At 35.8% G+C, this 22,390-nt stretch overlaps 1 protein-coding gene across 2 annotated transcripts in view; it reads left to right on the top strand.

Annotated features, from left to right (window-relative positions):
- The window catches only part of MRPL3 (mitochondrial ribosomal protein L3), a 29,222-nt gene extending 7,106 nt beyond the window's left edge, over nucleotides 1-22,116 (top strand). For both annotated transcript variants that reach the window (XM_017818009.1, XM_017818010.1), the window contains exons 5-10: nucleotides 1,343-1,442; nucleotides 3,334-3,394; nucleotides 10,495-10,603; nucleotides 12,501-12,578; nucleotides 13,292-13,369; nucleotides 21,472-22,116. In XM_017818009.1, coding sequence (XP_017673498.1) covers nucleotides 1,343-1,442; nucleotides 3,334-3,394; nucleotides 10,495-10,603; nucleotides 12,501-12,578; nucleotides 13,292-13,369; nucleotides 21,472-21,621 — 576 coding nt within the window. In that variant the 3' untranslated portion in view covers nucleotides 21,622-22,116. The remainder of the gene's footprint in view (nucleotides 1-1,342; nucleotides 1,443-3,333; nucleotides 3,395-10,494; nucleotides 10,604-12,500; nucleotides 12,579-13,291; nucleotides 13,370-21,471) is intronic.
- The last annotated feature ends 274 nt before the right edge of the window (nucleotides 22,117-22,390 follow it).

The raw sequence follows: 22,390 nt of genomic DNA, 5'->3' as shown, positions 1-22,390 counted from the left end.
ACAGGCACTTAGTAGAAAGGCCATATCTTTATTTTTAATTCTCGCATATGGTTCTACAGATTAAAACAGTTGTCCTCCATTGGTGCCTCAAATATTCGTGGTCTTAGGGAGATTTTGTATGTAGCTGATTTTTTTTTTTAAAGGTATTTGAAGTGTTTTGTACTGTGAACTCAAGTTAACAAATCACTTGGAAAAAACTTTTCACTCCCAAAGACTTTCTATCCACACTTTCTCCTCAAACAAAGACAGATTTTTATACTTAAAATTGCTGGTTTTTTTCTAAGAGATCCTCATCATCTTGCTTCCTCATTCTTCACGAAACTTCCTCTCTTGTTCTAACACTTTTTAACAAATTTTTGAAAACAAAAGAAAGGACATCATGCAAATTTTCAAAACTGCGTTTTCAAATAAACTGTGTTACCCTTTTTAAGTTATCCAAATTATTTTGTCTTAAAACATAGAAAAAAATTTTGAGAGAGAGAACTGCACAGAAGTTTTGAGAAGTGAACCTCAGAGATGTGACTATCCTAGTGTGACAGTATTGTTAGATGCTTAAATTGCTTTCTAGGAGAATTCATTTGAAGAAAATTTAAGTGGCATTCCTTTTTTCCTATGGCTACAATTTACCTGCATTACTGTTTCTGTTGCTTGGTTTCATCTCATGGTCAGCAGTTCTGTGAGTTGTTTTGTTTAAAACAGCTGAGAATAATTTTAAGTACTTTTAAATTTGTCAGAATCCTCTGAAAAGAAGATCCTGCTTTATTAAGTCAGCAGTGGTTTGACACTGAGTGTACTTGGTATATCTTAAAAATACATGAATCATAAACTTGTTGTTCTTAATTTTTCTTTTTTTTGTCCAGAGACTCAAAATTCTGTTCTGTGGAAAAGTTAAGCCTTTTGAGAATTTTCTGCAAGATGAGACTTTGTTTCTATTGTTTTCTTAGTTAAATCAAATATGTATTTATGGTAGTGTGGAACTAAGTCATCAGTAGCTTTGAAAAAGAGACCATATTTTTAAATTATTACAAAACTCTTTGTAAGCCATGACAAAAACACTAGTATCTTTTATTTATATTGTAAATGATTCTGATCTTGGAAATCTTCCTATGTATCTTGTTTATATAATGTAGCTGTAGGGTAACTAGTTGGCAGAAAATAAAATGCAGAGACAGGAGTTTTAAATAAATTTTATATAGAGATAAAATGCTACTCTAAAGATAAAATTTTAGTATGATATATCTGTTCCTCTGAGTGGTGTTGACAGTCTGTAATCATTTTCTGTGCTAGGTTGATCTTGGGTATTTTAAGATCACTTCTTTTTTACGGCTGCTTTTTGTTACAGAAACCAGAGTCTGCACATCAGATTTTTAAAGAAGCTGGAGTACCACGAAAGCAGAAAGTTGCAACATTTAATGTAACAGATGATGCCATAATTAAGCCAGGTAATTTTTTGAGTTGCTGATTATTACATGCATAATCATTTAATATCTGCCACCTGTAGACCTAAGCAAAGTTATGACGTGTATTTAATTTTTGTTTTGTATGGAAGTTGCTGAATTATTCTTTGTCATTAAGTACAAACATACTTTTTTCTTAGGGAAAATTAGAAATTTATTGTTTAGTTGATGAGAAGTAGGATTTTTCCTTTTTCTGGGGTACTATGTTAAGATTGATTAGAAAGTTAGTCTAATCCAATTTACTAATAATGAACATTGAATTAAGAAGTAAGTCTGTAACCTTGACTCACTGGCTGAGAATAAATATGAATGCAGTTATGGGAAGTTCTGTGTTTGTCCTTATGAGAGGGACACAGAATTTTGTGGTAATGTTTCTCAGGAAGCTAAAATAGCAGTTTGAGGTTTTTTTCTTCTTGCTGCATTCAGAAGTAGAACTGATGGCTGTCATTGAGGATGTTTTTTCTGACAGCTTGCAAAGTAAAGCCCACTAAAATGTGTTTATAACAAATGTTCTCACTAAAAATCAGTATTAGGAGTTTGGAGATCTAACAAAAAGTTTTAAGTTTCTAAGGTTTTATTAGGTAGTGCACTTAGGTTGCTTTCGCTTTTGACGATTATAGGTATTTTCTGAAGAATGATGTAGGGTTGGAAATTCTAATATATTGTGTATTTCCTTGCCATTAGTGAAGCTTTTTGTAAGATCTTTTTAAGACAGTGTGGTAACTGATAAAAATCAAATCTGACATGCTAAATGGAAGCAAAAGCTTGAGATAAAGCAGAATTGCAGGTTTTCAATAAACTGGCTTTGCAGTGCATGTATTTTGTACATAACATCCTTTATATGCATGATTTTGTGTCAGTTGACAGGCATCTTATTCCAGGTGTGTATGGATTATATAAATATAACATGACATAATATGAGGATTTTTATGCTTGAGATTTATGAGAGGTTTACATCATTTCAGTTTGCATTTGTACAGATTTGAAAAAGCATGAGAATGGATGTGGACATGAAGCAATTAAAATTTCACTTTTTTAATGGATGTAAAACAGGTTGGAAACTGTGAAATATGCAGCTATATAGATCTATATAGATTTATCAAGAACTAAGTTATTAATTTTGGTTTGTTGTGGGGTTTTTTTTAAGCTGCTAATAAAAGAATATTGCACTTGGATAAAAAAAATCACTGAAGACAAAATAAATCTAAAAGTAATATTTTGGTACTGCAAGTATTTAAGGAATTAGTGTAATTACAGTGAGGTGAGTGGTGTCACTGACCTACATTAGCACTACTTCTGCTGAAAGTTAGTGTATAGGTAATTCCCCAGTGGATGAGGCTGTACTTCTGCCATAGTCTTTAGTTTGGAAACACCATGTCTTAATAAAGAGGAAGCATTGCAAAACTGTCTTTTTTTTCTTTTTTTTTTTTTTGTTCTTAACCACATTTTTTATAGTAAGTGGGTTTTTTCTGTGACTTGATTGTTTTTTGGTTTGTTTTTTTAAAAACTCTCCACCTTGTAAAGTTCTGGTAGTTCTAAGTACAGCATGTTCTGTTTTCTTGCTAAGTGTGTTTATTATGAATCTTAACTAATTAGTCATTTGAGGCTTTGTGTATGAAGTACAACGTACCTCATTAGAGCCCTGGCCCTTCCTTCCTATTCATCTGAAATTGGTCTAGGACCTGAGAAATGTGCTTCAGTAGTAAATACAAAGCATCTCTCTTACTTTGTGAGGTTCATAAAGAAGAATAAATAATATGTGAATAAGTTTTCTTTCCTTTGCTGTGACTGTAATCTACCCTGTATGATAATGACTGGATAGTGATTTAAGGATTTCAGCACTTAATTGAACATGATCTCTCCTCTTCTTTTGAAGGTACTCCTTTGTATGCTGCTCACTTCCGCCCAGGGCAGTTCGTGGATGTTACTGCAAAAACGTAGGTTTCTAATGATTTAAGGTGTGCAGTTCATCTGTTAAATAGACTGGTTCTCTTTTTCTTCCCTCTACTTTGTCTTGAACCTGTGGATCACAAAAGCTGAAATACAATTTGCAAGAGTAGTGACAGGAAATACATGTCCATTCAGTCACTGGGTCAGCAATATAAAATTATCTTCCTTTGCTTTTGATTATGAACAAGATGAATAATTAATGCTGTTAGTGCGATGGTTCTGCTTGTATCTGTCACATGTACATGGAAGGGCTAGACAAACAGCTTGAGAAAATGTTGTTCAAGCTTAGCATGGGCAAAGAGATCTATAATGCAGCATCTGTGGTATGTAGAAGTGGGGAATGAATGCTGAAAGGCATCAGTTCTCAAAAAGACTGCTTGATTTTGATTTGGTGAAGAGATGTGAAGAGAGATGTATCGTGTGGACTGAAAAAAAAAGCAAAAAGATATTGAATACTTTTAGCAGGACAACAGAGCTGTCAAATTCCTTTTTTTTTTCTGTTTTCTCATATTCCAGCTCATGTCCTTGCCAGCAGTGGCTAATGATCTTTTACTTAAATGTGGGAGGAATGATTTCCTCTCAGACCACTGTGAATGCCAAATTAGAGCTCAAGTGGTAGAGGGTGTCAAAAGAAAAATTGGCATCTTGTGGCAAAGACTAGTCATGGCTCTTGTGGTACATCTGTGATTTCCACTGACCAAGAGAACTGAGAACTCCTATCTGTGTGTTTCAGTGAACTGTTATTTTTGTTGTGTTGTGATACAAAGATAACATTTTCTGGGGTTTTTTTAGGTGTAATGGAGGTAACACCCAACTGTAATAGTCTCACATGTGTGTATGACCTATAAATGTGTAATATCATTCACAGGGTCTTGTATATATGGGGAAACCAAGTACCTGACTGCATTTATGAGGGTACCCTATTGAGAAAAGGAGGTCAAGGAGTTGACTGAAATTAGTTGGGTTTTTTTTGTCAAACTTCCTTATATAATACTTAGATCTGGCATGTTGTTCATTCTGCTTCTAAATTGCATTCTGTGAACAGCCTGTAAGAGACAATAGCCTGTTTGCAAAACAAAACAGAGGATCATTAGGAATACAGTTTTTTAATGAAGATTAAGTGTCACTGTTAATGCAGAAAAGCTTTGTTTTTCTAAAAGTATTTCAAGAACTAGTAAAGGAATTTTTTTTTTGCCATGTAGAAGATACTGGTAAACAGCCACAGGATATTTGTATCTTGGTATTTGAAAATATTACCAAGCTAAAAATAGACTGAGTTCTTGGTCACATTCAGTGAATCCATCTTAAATTGTAATTCAGTATTTCTGACCTGTTTTCTCCAGGTATTTGTATGATCCCATTTCAGAAATTAGCTGTTTGTTTGTGCTGGTTTGGTAGCACATTACTTGTAATCCTTCTGTACAGGTGAAGAAAAAATTTTTCTGCTAAAGAGAAAGATCAGTTGGGTTTTCTGTCAACATGATTGTCTAATCATTCCAGTCTTCCTGTATCAAAATTTTTTTAACCTTTTTCTGCGGCTTACTCACATTTTGATTTCTACTTTTAAAGTTTCTTTCTTCTTAATTTCCACTTTTCTGGAATGCTTCATTTATCATATTCCCTTAACTCTTGGGCAAGAATTAAGTCATTTTACTACATTTCAGTTTTTCTTTGGATCTCTTTCTTTATTCCATGGAATTTCATTCAGTGTTACTTAGTCTCATACTTTCATGAGGTTCAGGTTTTTTTTACTTTTCAGAATACTGTATTCATGATTCGTAGTTACTGTACTGGGAAGTACACATTCCACAATGTCACACAAATATCCAAGAAATGCTTCAGTGAAGGGAAAAAAAAGTTACCCTGGGAGTGGTTATAGCATTGACCTATAGCATTTGGGCTGCACTGTGAGGGGAAAAAATGACAACGTGCTTCATGTTAGGTTTGTGTTCTGAAATCACCTCAAGAGAAACCAGCTTCTCCCTGCTGAACAAAGACCTTGGGAGGTTTGGTCCACAGGCTGAAGTGAGCCTTTGTACATTACTCTGTAAAGCCCCAATTTTAGCAGTGCTGTAGGCACTTGGAAGATCCTAAGCTATAGGGGCGTTTTGGAAAGGTACTTAAAGAAGATAACACTGAGTTACAGTAGGGAGCATAGTTTGACTTCCTTTCCTTCCTCCCACTTCTGTCTTATAGAATATAGAACGGTTTAGGTTGAAAGGAACCTTAAGGATCATCTAGTTCCAACCCCCCTGCCATGGGCAAGAACACTTCTGCTAGACCAGCTTACTCAAAGCCCCATCCAACCTGGGGAAGGGACCTGATTCTTCCTAATTCAAACCACTGTGGATTTAAAAGAGAGTAATTCCTAAAAACTTGCTATCACTGGTAGCAAAGTTTTTAGAAATGTTATTACATGAACATGTACTTTACATATTTAAGATTAACAGTAATTGTGTTTTAATGGAGGAAACACTGAAGTGTGTGCAATGTTTGAAATCATGTACATGAAAATGGTGCTGCTGTTGGTAAGAGCATGATTAATTCTAATTATTCCTTTAAAAAAGAAAGAAAAAATAATGTCACCTCAATGAGGAGATAATGTAGGGGAATATAAAGGGTATTTTAATTTTTTGCCAACTCTTAATTATCCGGATGAGCAAGATATCTTTCTGTATGCTTCCTTCTACCAAAATGAATCAAAAATACGGTCCTTAAAAATGAGCAAGCTTTTCTTAGTTATCATAGCCTAAATGAAGGACTTGCACTACATTTCAGAAGTCTTGGTTAACATCTTCATTTTGTTACGAAAGTGTAGGGTATTTTTTTTTAGTTGTCTTCTTTTAATCTTCCCTACAAATATTTTTGTCAACGTCTTTTATTCATTTATAGCTCTGTAAAGAAAAACACTTTCACAAAAACAAGAAGGTTCAGTTAAAGATGTATGCAGTTCGTTTCTATTTGAAGTCTCATAATTTGTTCAGCACAATATGAGTAGCTTTTGGAGCACTGTCATTAGGCAGTGTGTCTGCATGCTGTCAGTCTTCTATAGTGCTGAAATATTTTCCTTAGTACTTATTTTCAGCTATTTAAAAGCTCAATTCTTAAGTTTAGCCCTGGTACGCTTTGAGCTAAGATTTGTAGCACTGTCCAGAAGCACTTCTCTCACAGGTTGCACTTCTGTGACCCCACCTGGAGTGCTGCATCCAACTCTGGGGTCTCCAGAACAGGAAGGGCATTGACCCCTTGTCCAGAGGGGGGTCACTAAGAGGATTAGAGGGATGGAACACCTCTCCTATGAGGAAGGGCTAAGAGAATTGGAATTGTTCAGCATGGAGAAGAGAAGGCTTCAGGGTGACATAATTGCAGCCTTCCAGTACCTGAAGGGAGCCTACGAGAAAGCTGGAGAGAAACTATTTACAAGGGCCTGGAGTGACAGAACAAGGGGAAATCACTTCAAATTGAGAGTAGGTTTAGATTCGATATTAGGAAGAAATTCATTACTGTGAGGGTGGTGAAGCATTGGGACAGATTGCCCACAGAAGTGGTAGATGCCCCATCCCTGAAAGTGTTCAAGGCCAGGTTGGATGGGGCTCTGAACAACCTGGTCTATTGGAAGGTGTTCCTTCCTTGGCAGGGGGGTTGGAACTAGATGATCTTTAAGGTCCCTACCAACCCAGGCCAGTCTATGATGCTTGCTGATCACCCGAGTGAGCTTCTGCACTAGTACACAGGCGACCAGAACATGGTGATAGGGAGGGGTAGGACCATGCCTGCCGTGGTAGCCCAATGCTGTATGGACATGGAGTTGTATCTTACCTCCTTTTCTGCCACTTCATGACCTGTTCCGTGAACATTTCAGGAAAATTTGGGAACATGAGAAATTTTGTCACTCCAAATTAAAAATCAACAGTAGTTTTATTTGAAATGTGCCAGTATTAAGTGATGATTCTGGAGTGTTTATGGTTTATTTAAGCTTTGCTAGGTTAACAGTGTAATCTGAGCCTGAAAGTATGTTCTACATTTGTCCAAAATTATTGGACTAAGTAGATGGAATCCTTCTTCCTTTATGGCATCTAAATAATGGTCTTTTAAATGAACTGTGAAGAGTTAGCAGCAAACTTCATTAGAGTACTTTATTCCAGTAGCTTTCTAAATGAAAGTTGTCTCATTAGGTACTGGCATTTTACTTGTATCAAACCTGGAAAATGAGGTTTTCTACAAAATTAGGCGGTTGACCTAAACACCTCCTTTCCTGCAGGTGAGAGTAGAATAACTGTATGCAATTAAACTCTAATTCTGCACAAGGATTACTTTCATTTAACATTTATGTGTCTTAGTCTTTCATCTCATCATTGCTGCCTGCGATTCCTTTCTGGGACTCAGGTAAATATGTTTCATTCAGTGAAACCAAGTAAATTAAGTCATAAGATAAAGTGTATTTGTAGGTTATTCAGTGATTTTCAATCAGTTTTTCACAAATAAATAATGAAACTAATCTGAAACATTGTTGAACTAGTATGATGAAAGAGCCTTGGTAGATAGTAAAATGTTGTACATTTTGAAGTACTCTTAATTTCAGAATTGTGATATCTTTCCTTGACTTTAGGCAGAATATTTCAGAGGTTGGAGATTTGTTTTCATATTCCAGATCGATCAACAGATCCAAGAGAATTTTCAGCTTTACCAGAGTGCTCTTTTTTAGGCTGGTTACACTTCCTATAAATTTCCTAAAGCTTCGGTACTGTAAAGTCTGAGACTTTGTTCACAGAAAATATGTGTGTAATTGGAAGGACCAAGAAGCAGATGAACATAGTCTATCACATAAATCATTAAACACTAGCAACTCTTATCTTGTGATGTAATCACTTCTTTCTGAAGATATCTTAAAACATTGATGTATTAAGCATTTTTTTTCAAAATACATCTCTTGTAAGTATTAGGTATTTATTTTATTTTCTTTTAAAGTACAATTTATAGTATTCTAAATTGTTTAAAAATGAGCAATCTGAATGAAATATTGAAGTGGTTTCATGACATCATGCTTCTTGATTCAAGTTGACAGTACTGTTTACTTTTGAACTGGTGGCTTTCTAAGGTTGTGTGGTTTTCTCTCAATTGCAAGGACATTTTTACAGCTAAAGAATTAATCATGCCCTCGATCTGCTCCCTCTGGTAACTGCACAGCTGTTGTTATGCAACCTGCTTGCAGTTGGTTTTGGAGGCTTTGTTAAGTTCATCTTCCAGCTAGAGATGCCAGAAGTAGTCTACGTGGAAAACATGGCCAGTAATAGATAGTTTAAAAGAAAAAAAATACCATTTTGGCAGAACAGATACGAGTTTCCCTATGGCTTAGTTTCTGTATGTATTTCAAAGTTATTGATCCCCTAGCAATATGCAGACATAGAAAAGACAAGTTTTGAGCCTCTCTTAAAATGTATTTTTCAAACCTTTTTTTACAACTATTGCTGTTTACTAATGCAAACTTTTAAAATAAGCTGATTCTATAGGAAACTGGTGTTAAAAAGCCTTGCATCCTTTAGTACACATCCTTTAGAACACATCTGGCTTGTGTTCCTGTTTCCTGGTAACTCAGGTCCTCCTTCGTGGAGGTGCCTTCCTTTAGCTTCCTCTCATGGCCCTGACTCTCTTCATATCCTCAGGTTCCAGCACTGTCTGCTGGCCTGGAAGGACTGTCTTTCTGGTGACAACTACTTGCATGACTGGCCAGCTGTCAAGCCAAAGGAACATAGCACCACTTAAATTGTATTTTAGCATTTCCGTAGTTGTAGGTAAGGAGCAAAAAAAATTGAGGAGCTTCTGTGCAATAAATCTTGATTCAAACAATTACATGTCTGTCTTTGCCAAATTTAAGTGGGATTGATCCTTAGGTTCTAAGCAGCTCTTGTTTCCTTATGATTCTGTGACTTTAGAGAGTCTTTGTGGCTGATTCTGACCGTAGCTTGACGTGCTCAAGGCATCTAGGGCAGCAATTAGAGGAGAATTACTCAAGTGGTAAGAGGAAAGAATCTAGTTTTCACGAATGTTGTTGTATTCCATGTTTGTATATTTTCTCTAGTTTTTCATGGTAGTGCTGAGCAGGGGAGTCAGCAAAATGCAGTCCCTCTGTAGAATGTGCTCTGTGCATGCTCATCCATGGGCTTATTCTTCTGTGTTTGGCTGGAAGGTTCTAATGCTTGAACTAATAGGACCGTGACATTGCAAAGTGCATTAGCAGAGAAAAGATTTCTGTAAATTGGAGGAAAAGGATCATCTTTGTTAATGAATTAAATAATCAGTGCAGCCATAAACCCTGTGGTCAGATTTTTCCTTTTGGAAACTGACAGTGCCAGTTTAAAGACACACTTTAATCGGCTTTTCCTTTGTGCAGTGATAAAGGTGGGTTTTCCTGTTGAGTCTGTTCCTCCAATAAATAGAGAACTCCAAAGCCAGTAATAGTATCATGTGCCTCAAAGATTAAGGGCATGGACTCTGAAAATGTGTTTTATTTGTTACTGTGCTGTAGACCTTATTTGTTAGCTGAGTATGTATCAAGGGAGTTACGTTTGCACTATACACAAAAATGTTTTCAAGAGATGAGTTTACTGTAGTATGGAAAATGTTTCTTCATTTATTTTTATCATAGTCTAACCAGTCATCTCTTTCCTCTCTTGATGCTTAGGACCTGTCATTAAGTTTTGGTGTATGCTATTATACAGTTGCTTTTTATTTGGTTTTGGTTTTGGTTTTTTGGTTTGGTTTTTTGGGAGGGTGTTTATTCTGGTGTCCACTCGATGAAAGCTTCATTCCAGTAACATTGCTTGAGGATGATCACAGCAAGAAGCATTTTGTGTTAGTCTTTTTGCCTATTTAACTCTCTTTTAGTGCTTCTTATTCTTTAAGCATTGCGCTAAAATATGTTTATGATATAAAATACAGATTTTCATTTTAACTGTATTTCCCTCTGTGCTGAGCTTTGCTAAAGGTAATAAGATCATGAGCCTGACTGAAATTATTGGTTATTGCTAGAATAACAACCTTAAGTCTGACTAACCCAGGTTTCTTTCTTAATTATTTTTGTTTTTAGAATTGGTAAAGGATTTCAAGGTGTCATGAAAAGGTGGGGATTTAAAGGTCAGCCTGCGAGCCACGGCCAGACAAAAACTCACAGAAGACCTGGAGCAATATCTACTAACGTGAGGATTCTTATTTCCTGTTTAAACATTCTCAGTGTTTTTGTAACTGCATACTAAAAATGAACAATTTCACAGTATCTAGCTGCTACATGTACTCTGTGGTAGCAGAGAATCCCAGTAGTTTCAAAGGAAGTTCAGAAACCTGTATAATGAGCAATGCAGATAGCTGTTCTCTTATGCCTCAGTTTATGAATACGCATTATTTCAGCTGAGCAAATTGTCATATTTTGTAGTATAGCTGAGAGGAATAGTCTTAATACTTCAAAGAGAGATCTAAGAAGCTTTTATCAGACCATTTATAGGTTGGAAAAGATTTGCCCGTTATTTTACACTGCAGATATTGTACCATTCTTTGGAACCTTACTTGCTTTTGTCACCTTGCCTGGCTTGTGTAGCTGCTTGATGAACTGATTCCCATAATCTTATAGGGAATAATTCCCAAAATTTTGAAAGGTTCTAAGCATTTTTAAGCAGAGTACAGAGTCATATTTTTGCGTATAAAAGCTCTTTGAGCAGATTATGTTTAAACTTAGTCCTGTTAAGGCTGTACAATATTTAGGCCAAAGTAAGAGGAATTTTTGCAAACTAATTAAGATCAACTGAGTCACAGTACTGAACCTGAACTGTCTGTAATTTCCTTAGAGAAATGAAAATTTAGAAAAGTATTAATAATGCTCAGCGAATAGTAAAAGCAAAAGGGCAATAGGCAATGAAGTTAGAGTAATTGAGAGTGTAAAAGCATGCATTACTGATTTATAGCCTTCAGTTTCAGCTGGAAAAAAATTCTACACCTGGCACTTGTTTTCACTGAAGAATGTAAATATTTGAACACAGAACACTGTTTTAATAGATGATCTTCACCATTACAAAATAACCTCTCTTTTATTTAAATTAGAATTTCATAAGCAGTAATGCTGGATGTAATTTCATAAAGTGTATAGAGTGGAAAATAGTATTGGAAATGGGTAGATGAAAAAGAAACAAGATGAAAAGATGCAATAGGGGAAAAACAATGCCTTGTTAGTTTTTTACTATCTAGTGTTGACCATCTCAGACGTTTTTGTGATCCAGGATTTTTCGGTACAGAATCCTTTCCCTAGAACTGCATTGCAGCTGATTCCTGAAATCATGATTTTCACAAGAATTAAAAAAACGCCCAAACATTATTAATGAATAACAGAGAGGTGCAGGATACAAATCCCTTGATAACAATGTAGAATTGAAAATTATAGCACTTATTCCTGCCTTTTTTTTCCACCTTTTTAGTCCAGTTTATACCCAGCCTGTCACAAATGGGATACAGAAACTAAGCAATAGCAGTGAATGGAATTAAATTAACATTTTGTTCTCAAAAATACATGCATTAAAACAGATCTGATTTACATCAGTGTGAAAATCATGGATTAGGGGGAGGAGGGAAGCTACAGTGTATCTTCATTTCAGCAGCCTTCTAGGGCAGGACTGCTCTGGAACTCTGTGTTAGCATCCACAAGTAATTCAGGCAATAGTTCAGGCAAGTTTCCAGTTGCTGCGGTCTGTGATGTAGGTGAGAGACTTGTGTTGACAGGAATCTTAGGAAAAAAACTTTTCTTGGTTTCTTACAAAGTACAAGTATGAATGAGTACAGATTTTACTCTGAATCTATATACATTAAGTATTAAGCAAAGCTAGAATCTCTTTGTTCATATAACAGTATATGTAGCAATTTTATGATTGAGGTCAAGTATTTCAGATAACATGTAGAGTAATACCTAACCTCCAGCAGGCGGTATTTAAAATGCTCATCAGTGTTAGATTTTTTCAATATTATATTTTCAACATTGGAAATATCAGCATATTTTCTCCAGTGCTCCTCTTGCAGTTAACATGATTTTTTTTTGGCCTTGTTTTTATCTAGAAAGCTTCCAAAGTTTATCGCGGAAAGAAAATGCCAGGTAAAATGGGTAACGTCTATAGGACATGTTTTGGATTAAAGGTGAGTTCTGAGTATACTAGAATGTGTATAGGGTGGTTGCATTGCCAAGCAATGGACTCAGCCATGTAGCCTTGTGTTAGTGTTGTTTGAAGTCCTAACTTGATCACGACCCTTCACTTTCATTTACAAAAAAGAGATTATAGTTTCTGTCCAGATTCTGATTGGTACATTTGTACAGCAGCTCCTGGGCTATTAAAGATACTTTTCTCTGTCTCCAAAGGCAACCTCTGCAAATTGACCTCCAGTTTGCAAAAAAGTGTGCTGCTGCTGTTCTCTGTTAACTGAAACTAATTTTTTGTAGCAGAAAATGTTGTGTTCAGTTGAGCACCTCATTGAATTAAGAAATTAACAAATGCTCACAGTAACATTTTCATGAGGATATTTGTTTTATTTTGTCACCTGCGATGTTCAACAGCTGTTGCTGTTAGAGGAAAAAGAGGCTTAGGAGCTCTGATTGGTGTTTGCTGAACAAAGAGCTGCCTTACCAAATATAGCCTGATCACCCACCCTTCAAAACTGTTACAGACTCCTGCATGAGAAAGTTTGGCACTCAAAGTGGCATGTGAGTGAATTTTGTGGCAATTTAGGCCTGTGCAGAATGTTCTTTCCCAGAGTACCACCTCCAATTTGTGCTTTACTGGACTACTGTTTGTAAAAGTGGGAATAGTCTAAACAGGGCTCAATGTCTGGTTTTTCTTTTTTCTGTCTCCTAGGTGTGGAGGATCAACACAATACATGATATTATTTACGTAAATGGCTCTGTTCCAGGTCACACAAATTGTCTGGTGAAGGTATGTTTGCTAGTTTCAACTTACTGATATTAGTGACTCCTGAACTCTTTACAAATCTCTTCTTACAAAAAGAAAAACACTGGTTGAATGCAATCTTCATTTCTTCAGTGCCATCTAGTACTGTTGAATTAAAGGGCAGTAGAATCAGCTCTGAGAAAGAGAGTGATTAGTAGGGGCAGTGTGTCACACTCACTCTGAATGGCTCTTTCTTAGCTTTGCCCTGGGGCTGTGCACCCACGTAGCTTATGATAAACCAGCACAGTTGCTGAAACCCTTTGGTAAGTGTCTCCAGCCTACATCCATCCCCTTTGAATGCTAACTCAAGCCAGTAGCATGGTGGTGAAATTTCTGGAATATTATTTAAGGGCTGTATTCGTGAACAGAAATACACAGCAAGCGCTGCTTTAGAAGTTATTCCAAGCATTCCCATATGCAGTAGCAATTACCTTTCCAAGGAGCAGTCGAGGTACAGGAGACAGCAGGAATTCACAATAAAGATCTGAGTTCCCTTTGCAATCAATATAAATGTGTCAGTGCTATTTTCTGTGTCAGTCTGCAGAATTAATTTTGAATTCTATGGAGGTTGTTTCTGGATTGTCTGAAAAACTGAAACAATGAAGAGTCTAATAAGTGTTCTTACAGTGTAAATAATCCACATCAAAGCAAGAAAAGCACTTCTGAGGGTTGTTTTCAAAATAGATTTTTCTTTCTAATTAAGTATATTCTACACATCTGCAAGCACAAATTACTTGGAGAAAGTTGCTTCCTTTCAGACTGAATAGAGTACAGACTATCAAACATCTTTGCTATAAATGATTATAAAGATTCTGATGTACATATACCTGTATATCTGATACACAGTTTTAAATCCTCAGAAGTATTATTGGGATTTAAATTATTCAGTTTTTGAAAAGCTACAGAGTTCATCAAGTTCAGATGTTTTCAATTAGTTTATTATCTTCTTGTCATAGTTTACTGTGGACATCCAGTTTCTGTTCCGTGTTTCCTAGTTGTGAATCAGAACTCCGCAGTTACTCGGCTTTAGGTACAGCAACCCTAGCTTTCAAATAAGGGTTTTTCCCACAGAAAAATGAAGTTTATTCTTCTTTCTCTCATTGAAAATAAGGCCTTTTTTTCTGAGTGCAGTATTTCTAAACTGCTTTGGTTGTAAGATCGGGCCCAAGCCTTTTCCCTCCCAAGATAGTGAAAATTGGTTAACAGATGGCCATGAGAGAAGTAGTTTTCAGGACAACTGCAAAATTACTGGGCACTACATCAATTATATAGAATTAAGACTGTAGCTTGGCTGGCTTTTCATCCTTGTATTGGACCAAATGACCTCTTCTCCAGCTGTGTCCCATTTTTCAAATCCTAACACATGAACCCTGTTAGTCTGAGGTTTAAATAAGTGGGAATCTGTTGCAGGATGTTAGTTTTAAATTATAAGTATACAAACAAAATAATGTAGCTGAAAAACTGAGGAACATTTGATGCCCAAACTGTATTCTTAATTCTTAATAGTACTCTTAAGCAAGAGTTAATTGTTGCAAAAGATTGTGCGTCTTGTTATCCTAGTCATGCTGTTAGAATCCACATTTACAGTAGCCCTGCTTGGTGGCAAATGCACGTACATATCTCAGAATTTTATCTGTAAGAATACAACACTTTATGAAGCCACTAACACTCTGAATACAGTACCTAGTTCTTCTAGATCATAACTTTTATTCTAACTACACTCAGTAAATTTATTTTTTTATTTCTGATTTTCAGTGAGTTAAGAAAGCAAACATTTATTAAACACCTGTAATATAAACTATTTTTAATAGCAAAGCTGTATGTGTTAATACCACATATTCTTATGTACTCCATGAAGATCTCATTTAAACAAATCGATGTCCCCTTGCTGATCAGATATTGCCCTCACTTCTTGGAGAAGAGCATATGTGCTTTCTTCACAATTGGGTCTCTTTCACCTTTTTCTTCTACCTTCTCTTTTTCTTTATTCAGTTTTTACTCTTGTCTAGGCTGGGAAGCATCCCCGTTAACACCTTGGATTTACTGGTTTTGTTCTGAAAGCAGTCCTGCTGTTAACTTACAAAAATCCTTGAGGCAACAGCACTGCCACAGTCAACAGCCCTGTTAACAGGAGATTGCTGGGCCAAGCCACCCCAGTATAAGCGGTAAAACTACCGTGTTGACATCTGCAGTGTCAAGAGAATAATGGGCTTGGACTGGTGTAGCAGTCTGCTGCATACCATTTAAGTGCCTGCCATGTCCAGGAGTCATTTCTGTTCAGTTCGCTCACCACGGATGATAATTGGAACTTTATCCTAAGACCAAAAGTTAAAATGGCTCATTTGGTTTTTTTCAGGTAAACTTAGTCCATCAGTATTAACTAAGTGGCACAAGGCACTTTTCTGACTGCTTTACTAATCCTTATACAGGATGTCTACAATATCAGAATCTGTATTAATTTTATCTGTAAGTTACCGATATATAAAACGTTTCAAGTCATAGTTATCTTCTACAATTTAGAAGTCCAGGTATCTTCGAGTATACATTTTGGCAAATGCGTTTCAGAGTTGCAACTAATTCCATTAACGAGGGTTAAGGATCCATGGGAAGAATGAGGCTTTTCTTCCCTTAGAGCTCCTTGATTAACATAATAACATATTTGAAAGATCTTGACCAAAATGCTCCAGACTCAAACTTTCATGATATTTAATAATAAATAACACTTTGAGATAAAGCCACAGCAGTAGGTATTACTGCTATTAAGAAATAGATTTCTAAAAATTGTCTCCACTCACATATTTGGAGATTGGAGGCAGTATGTAGTCAGAAACAGTTTATTCCAGTTCCTTGAGCTGGTGAATCCATTGTGTGGGTTTTTTTCTTGCATAAGCCATATGAGTTACATGTATTAATTAATTTTTTCCCTTATATTTTCAAACACATTGCTGAAAAGTAGAAAAAGCTTTAATTATAAAATCAGGCAAAGCAATACTATTTGACATCTGTTCTTTAATTTCTGGTTTTTCTTTCTCCATTTAATCTTGCTGCATTTATCTGTGGTGTTTTTAGCTTGTCTTATGCCTTTCTTCCAGAATGTTTTCTTATTTGTCTTATAGACATTGACTTCAATATGTTGCTGTATATTTGTTTAGATCTGTAGCTGGGGAGAGGAATTATGGGATATTAGCATTTGTAATTACTATTCATTCCACTAAATACCTGCCTGTAATTAAGTAGGACTAATGTCTAGGGAAATTGAATCCGTCTGTCTTTCACAAGAAGTGAAATATTGCGTAACACTTCTCTCTTTATGTGCCTCTAAGAGGAAAACATTAGTGTTCAGTAACCACTCTGTGTTGCTTGGTAACCATTAAAACCACAGTGCACCTTTAAAGCATATATCTATTTTGTATGTTGTATTTTTGGAAACTTAGTGCATCAGCACTGTATTCAGACAGAGATGAAGCACTTAAATTTTTCAAGTTTCATTTTCAGCAGAATACTAGGATTGATGGATTTCTGGTTTAATGAGAAGTCAGTTTTCATTTGATATTGCACACTGAAGCATGCAGGTAAATAACTGACATAAGTAATATTTCTAGCCAACTGGAGAACTAATGAAAAAAGTTTGGATTTCTTTCTCAATTTCAAGGTCTAATAAAATTGAGAAATTTTAGCAGTGTGCTAGAATGCATGGAATTTTTCTGTTACAGGAGTAACATTGCAGAGAAAGCATTTGTAAGTTAGTGTGTTTTGCCTATCAAGATAGCCTACCTCAAGTAACACCAGTTTCCTTCTGGTCTATCTTCTTAGATCACAGGGCCTATAGTTCCCATCTGTAATAGTTTTTTCTTTTCAAAGTTTATGGCTCTGGATTTATTTTCCAAGTATAGTACCAAAAATTCTCTCTTCTGTCATTCAAGAGAGAAGCACAAGATTTAATTCCCTTTTTAGGTAGTTTTTTTTTGCCTTATAATGGAGAGTGTACAGTGGTATGGTATATTATAATTCAGGATGTTACAGTTTATCTTTGGTAATGTTTTATAATTGTCCTAATTTTAAGGCAACTGGTTTTCTTAGGACATTCAGTGTTGACCACTTTGAGTATATCACTTGTAGTGAAAGCCAAAATTCTGGCAAATCTTGTAACCCATAGGAGTTGCTCAGCAAGTTAGATACTGAACTGGCCTTTTTGTATGCTAGACCTGAGTTAAATTGAAGTATACAGTTGCTTTATAATGTTCTGCTTGAGCTAATAACTTAAGTCTTGAGACTGCTTTTTCATTCAGCTTTTTTTTTTTTTAAGAAAAGTCTGTAGTGATTCGCATCCTACTACTTATTTTGTATCACACTTTCCAATATTACTGTGTTGTGTTTCTAGCTGTTCATACCTGAGTTGGGTATACTCTAATCAAGTTGAGGACACGCAGAAATAGCGTGATACCTTCAGTTCTTTCATCTTCCCTGTTCTATACCTTGTGTTCCATGATACAGTTGTGTGGAGGTTTGAGGGGTTTTTGTTTGGTTGGGGGTTTTTTAAGACAAAATAAGGCTGGTCTGAAATGGATACAGTTCTTGCATTAAATTTTCTGTCTAGGTTCAAAAATAATAGAGAAGCTGAGGAGAATATTTCTAATCTTTGTTTATATTTAAGCACATTTTTCTGTTTCGCAAACAACTTAAATTCTTTGCTGTGGTTGCTTACACAGCCTGAAGCCCTGTTGAACTACAACTGTGAGTTGTGACTTAAGCATCAACTTTTGGTGCTTGTTTAAGACAATATGGAGTCTTTTGTGGTCATAGATTTCTGAATTTGCGTTTGTTTATACTACCCATTATGCCGTCAGTACAGGGGACAAGCACATGTGCAGTCTGTTAATTTTATCTGCAAAACCCTTTATGACTGTTCAGAGATTTAGTTACAAAACCCCAACCAGCTCCAATTTCAGCTTTCTCTAATATTTTATTAATAAAAAGACTATACACTATGTATCATCTGTCTGTAGTATAGTGTTCTGTAATATACTATAGTATAATAGTACTATTAATACAGCAGTTGAGTAAGCCAAGCATTTATGGTATATTGAATTATACAGTGAATGCTTTTATAGATTGTAATAACCAGTTGGACTACCAGCCTGATTCCTTCTGTGAGTGAGAGCTAAATTCACTGGATTTTAGTAACACAGAGCATGGAAACTTACTCATTTATTAGGGCTGTTCTGCGGAGGTTACAAGGAGAACAGGAAGAGCTGTGCTGGGTCACCTGTACTTCTCTACTGTGTACATACTTATGCAAACAAGTGTAGCTCTTGCTGCTGCATGCCATCGGACCCCTTTATACTATTGTGAAGTTATTGTGCAGGAATCTGAGGTGTTAGATACAGGTAACCTTTGGTATGCTGCACCCTTCATAAATGTAAAGGGAGTCATTCAGTAAATCTCTTGAGAAGACACGTAATTTATACTGTGTTTTAAGTTGCAAATCGGTACTTTCAGATGTAAAATGAAATTGAGTTGTTCCTTTTAATAGGAATAATAATGGTAATATCTGATAATATCTAATTCTTGAAATTTACAAGGGAGAAAGAGGGATGTTCTTTCAGTTTGGTAGTGATGCTCTAAGGTGGTGCTTTTTTGCTTTAAATTTCATTTGAAAGCAATGAATGTAGAAGAAGATGGAAAAAGAGCAGTAGTTTTCACCAGTCAAAAGAAATACTGTGTCAATTATACTAGTCAAAAGAAAGAGCATATGAAAAGGAAACCATTTTAACATCAGATATGGCCTGTGCTTCTGGGATCTGTCAAGCTTCTGAGGAGTTTGGAAGGGGTAAAATGCAATAGTATTGTACTGCTGTGAAAGCAACAACGGTTTGTTGAAAATGCTTCATGAGAACATTAAAGCTATTCTAAGAATTCTCCTTATCACACAAGAGGGACTATCTCTAAAATGTCCCTTGACATTAATATGCCATTAATATAATGTTAAGTCTGCACAGAAATCTTACATTTATTTAGGTAAACTAATGCAGGACTAAAATTAGACTGTTGGATTTGCCTTCAGTTGAGAGCAGATGTCTTGCTTCGAAATCCTGTCATAAAAAATTATTTTAAGAAGAAAGGGAGGAAAAACAAGGAGGAAAACAAACATTTCAATTCCTTTCGTTTTCCAGGTGTCCAAAACTGCCTGTAATGAGATAGCCTGTATGAAACAACACATATTATTTCATGATGAAAATCATCAAAAGTAACAAAAAGTAGACATGAAAAACATTTTAATACATTAGGTATATGAAATTAATAAGTTAACATAAATAAAATCATTTATTCTAGTCTTCTTAATACTTACTAACATAGAGACCATGGTGTGGTTTGCTGTTGATAGAGAAGGCTTATGGTGTGTCATAGGATTAGAGAGTAAAAGAGAAAGGGGCAAGGGTGATAACTGGTGAAGTTACTAAAACATGTTTTCATATAGTAAAAGAAACAGGCACAACTTATTGAAAGGGAAGGATGATATCTCTGAAGATGCCATCCTTCATATGGCATTGTTGAAGCTGTCTGTGTTTCTTCTGAACTCACTGCTGCTGGAACTATTGTAGTAAAGGTCTTTGGACTTGGACCTCAAAGTTTATTCCATCTAGCTATGTAATGTAAATTGGGAACTGGAGGTACTTAAGCAGTTCTATGTGGCTGTTGACAAGTGAATAGAGAATACTTTTATAGGGAGGTGTCTGGTAGAAGAGGATTGATCTATTTGAAAAGTTACTTAGCCATGCTAACCAGTACAACAGTGTTGAGCCCTTCATCTCCTCATTCTTAGCAAAAAGTTTTCTTTTGTTTATCAAGCCTCCACTTAGAAAACTGTTGGAACATTGAATTTATTGTACACTTCATTTGCAGGAATCCTCATGGACTGTGAGAAAGGCTCAAGTAATAGCAGATATGAATCTGGGAAATAGAATGTTGTCAAAACAGAGCTTCCAGTGGGCATAAAATTGTTTTATTTAATTTTTGGCATAAATCATAATTGTCCTATGTGAGGTTTTTGTCCAACCAAGTAAAAACAAGCTTCCTGTTTTTAAAAAACCCACTAAAAAACTAAGAGGAAGAGCTTATCTTCTCTGTAGTAAAATTTTTGTCTAATCTATTTGTACTTTTTTTTTTAATCCACTTGAGTATAGTGGCTGAAAGGGGTTATTACAGCTTGCAAGGAAGATCATTTGTAACAATATAGAAACGAAGAATTTAATTTTAAGTAAAATTTCATTGCTCAAGAATTTGTAGCTCTTTTTTTTCTTCAGAGATACCAGCTTTCTATCTGCTACTGCAGACAAACTGCTTTTTGCTGATAATTCTAGCTACTAATTTTCTTCAGAGATTGGAGTTTCAGGGGCTAGATTTTAAATCTTTCCACATGTAGAGAGGTCAGTAAAGGAAAGTAATTTCTCCGTGGCACCACAGTTCTTGGAAATGAACTGTCTTAAAGGCTCGTGTTTGACAAACTTGGGTACTGATTCCTGGGTGAAGAATTTTAGATGCTTAATTCAGCTCTGTGGTAGCCAGAGGAATTGAATACAGCACATGCACATATCTTTGCAAAATTAGTTACCATAATTAGTTTGCATCATACATACAAATGCGTGTCTTGGTTGTTGAAGAGGTGATTACACTGCATAAATATAACTTGGTATGTCATATAGGAAAGTACTGTGGGATACAAGCACAGTTTAAACAAGCCATATTTTTATTTTAATAACATTTTAAAATATTGACCAATGAATTCATGAGAGTAGGTTTTGATTCTCTCACTGTTACAACAAATTCTCTTTGTTTTGTTTTTATTTAGTTTTGTTGTTTTTTTAACAAACTCCTTAAGGATGGGTACAGAATGTTAAATTCAATAGCTGTGGTTGGTGTTAAAATAGATGATGATTATACGTGGAATTCTTTAAACAAGTCCAATGTGAATGCTCCTGGGTTTTTTCTTATGCATGCAAGCTGAGTTCTTTAATTTCTAGTGTATCACTGTCTGAAAGTCTTCTGTAAGATTTATTAACTCTACCCTTCCCCTTCCTGCTTTTTAGGTCAGAGATAGCAAATTGCCTACTTGCAAGGAATACAATAAAAACCCCCCGTTCCCTACGTTTTTTGCTGATGGAGATGAAAAACTACCAGAAGACCTTTTTGATGAGGAAATCTTCCAGTTCACGGATCCATCTGTCACGTATACATAATGTTCTTCACATCTTTGAAAACACACAGTTTCGTTATTTTCATGAACTTTGCAATTCTGTATGAAAGAAAACCTATGAATTGCAGTCTGGCCAACTGACTTAAACACTTCAGATATTGTCATTTTGGTCAGGTAATTGGATTTCCCACCATCAATTTCAAACCTGTACTTAAAGCAACCGGTGAATCTGAGGGACAGGTTGTAAAGCACACCAAATAGCATGTTTTCAGTGAGCTTTTGTCCTTTGCCTCAGGCTGTGAAAACTTACTCATTTCTGAAAAACTGTTGTTTTGAGATGGTTCCAGTTCATTTTCTAAATGCTAACAAACTCTGTTTCTTTCTTATGTAAAGTATTCTGGGCAACTCTGATCAATCAAAAAACGTTCCAAATCTGCCTTAGCATCTAGGGGAGGAGATGTGTGGGGAGAGGAGGCAGGGGAGATCTGTGAAGAATAATCCAAAATAAAACAAGAAAACACATTGCTCTGCAGCAGCACAAGCTTGTTTTGCTTCCTTCTTTTCACCAGAGCTCTTTTTCTTCTTTTGCTTTAACGTTGTGTTGAGTTAATGGTAGCAGATACCCAACAAATTTTCTAGAGGGAGGGTGATGCTGGCCATGTGTAGGGTGAGGGGGTGTTCGGATGGGAAACGTTCAGTAACAAAGCAGCACTAAGACTGCTGGGGCCACCTGTTTGGAACTTCACAGAGGGTCCCTTGAATGCTCTCTGGAGAAATATCTCCACGCCTACCATTGTCTCTGTATTGGATTC

The sequence above is a fragment of the Lepidothrix coronata genome, unplaced genomic scaffold (assembly GCF_001604755.1).
Source record: "Lepidothrix coronata isolate B3197 unplaced genomic scaffold, Lepidothrix_coronata-1.0 Scaffold64, whole genome shotgun sequence".
NCBI classification, from domain to species: domain Eukaryota; kingdom Metazoa; phylum Chordata; class Aves; order Passeriformes; family Pipridae; genus Lepidothrix; species Lepidothrix coronata.
The sequence above is the reverse complement of the archived record's forward strand: the minus strand, read 5'-3'. Positions and strand labels throughout refer to the sequence as shown.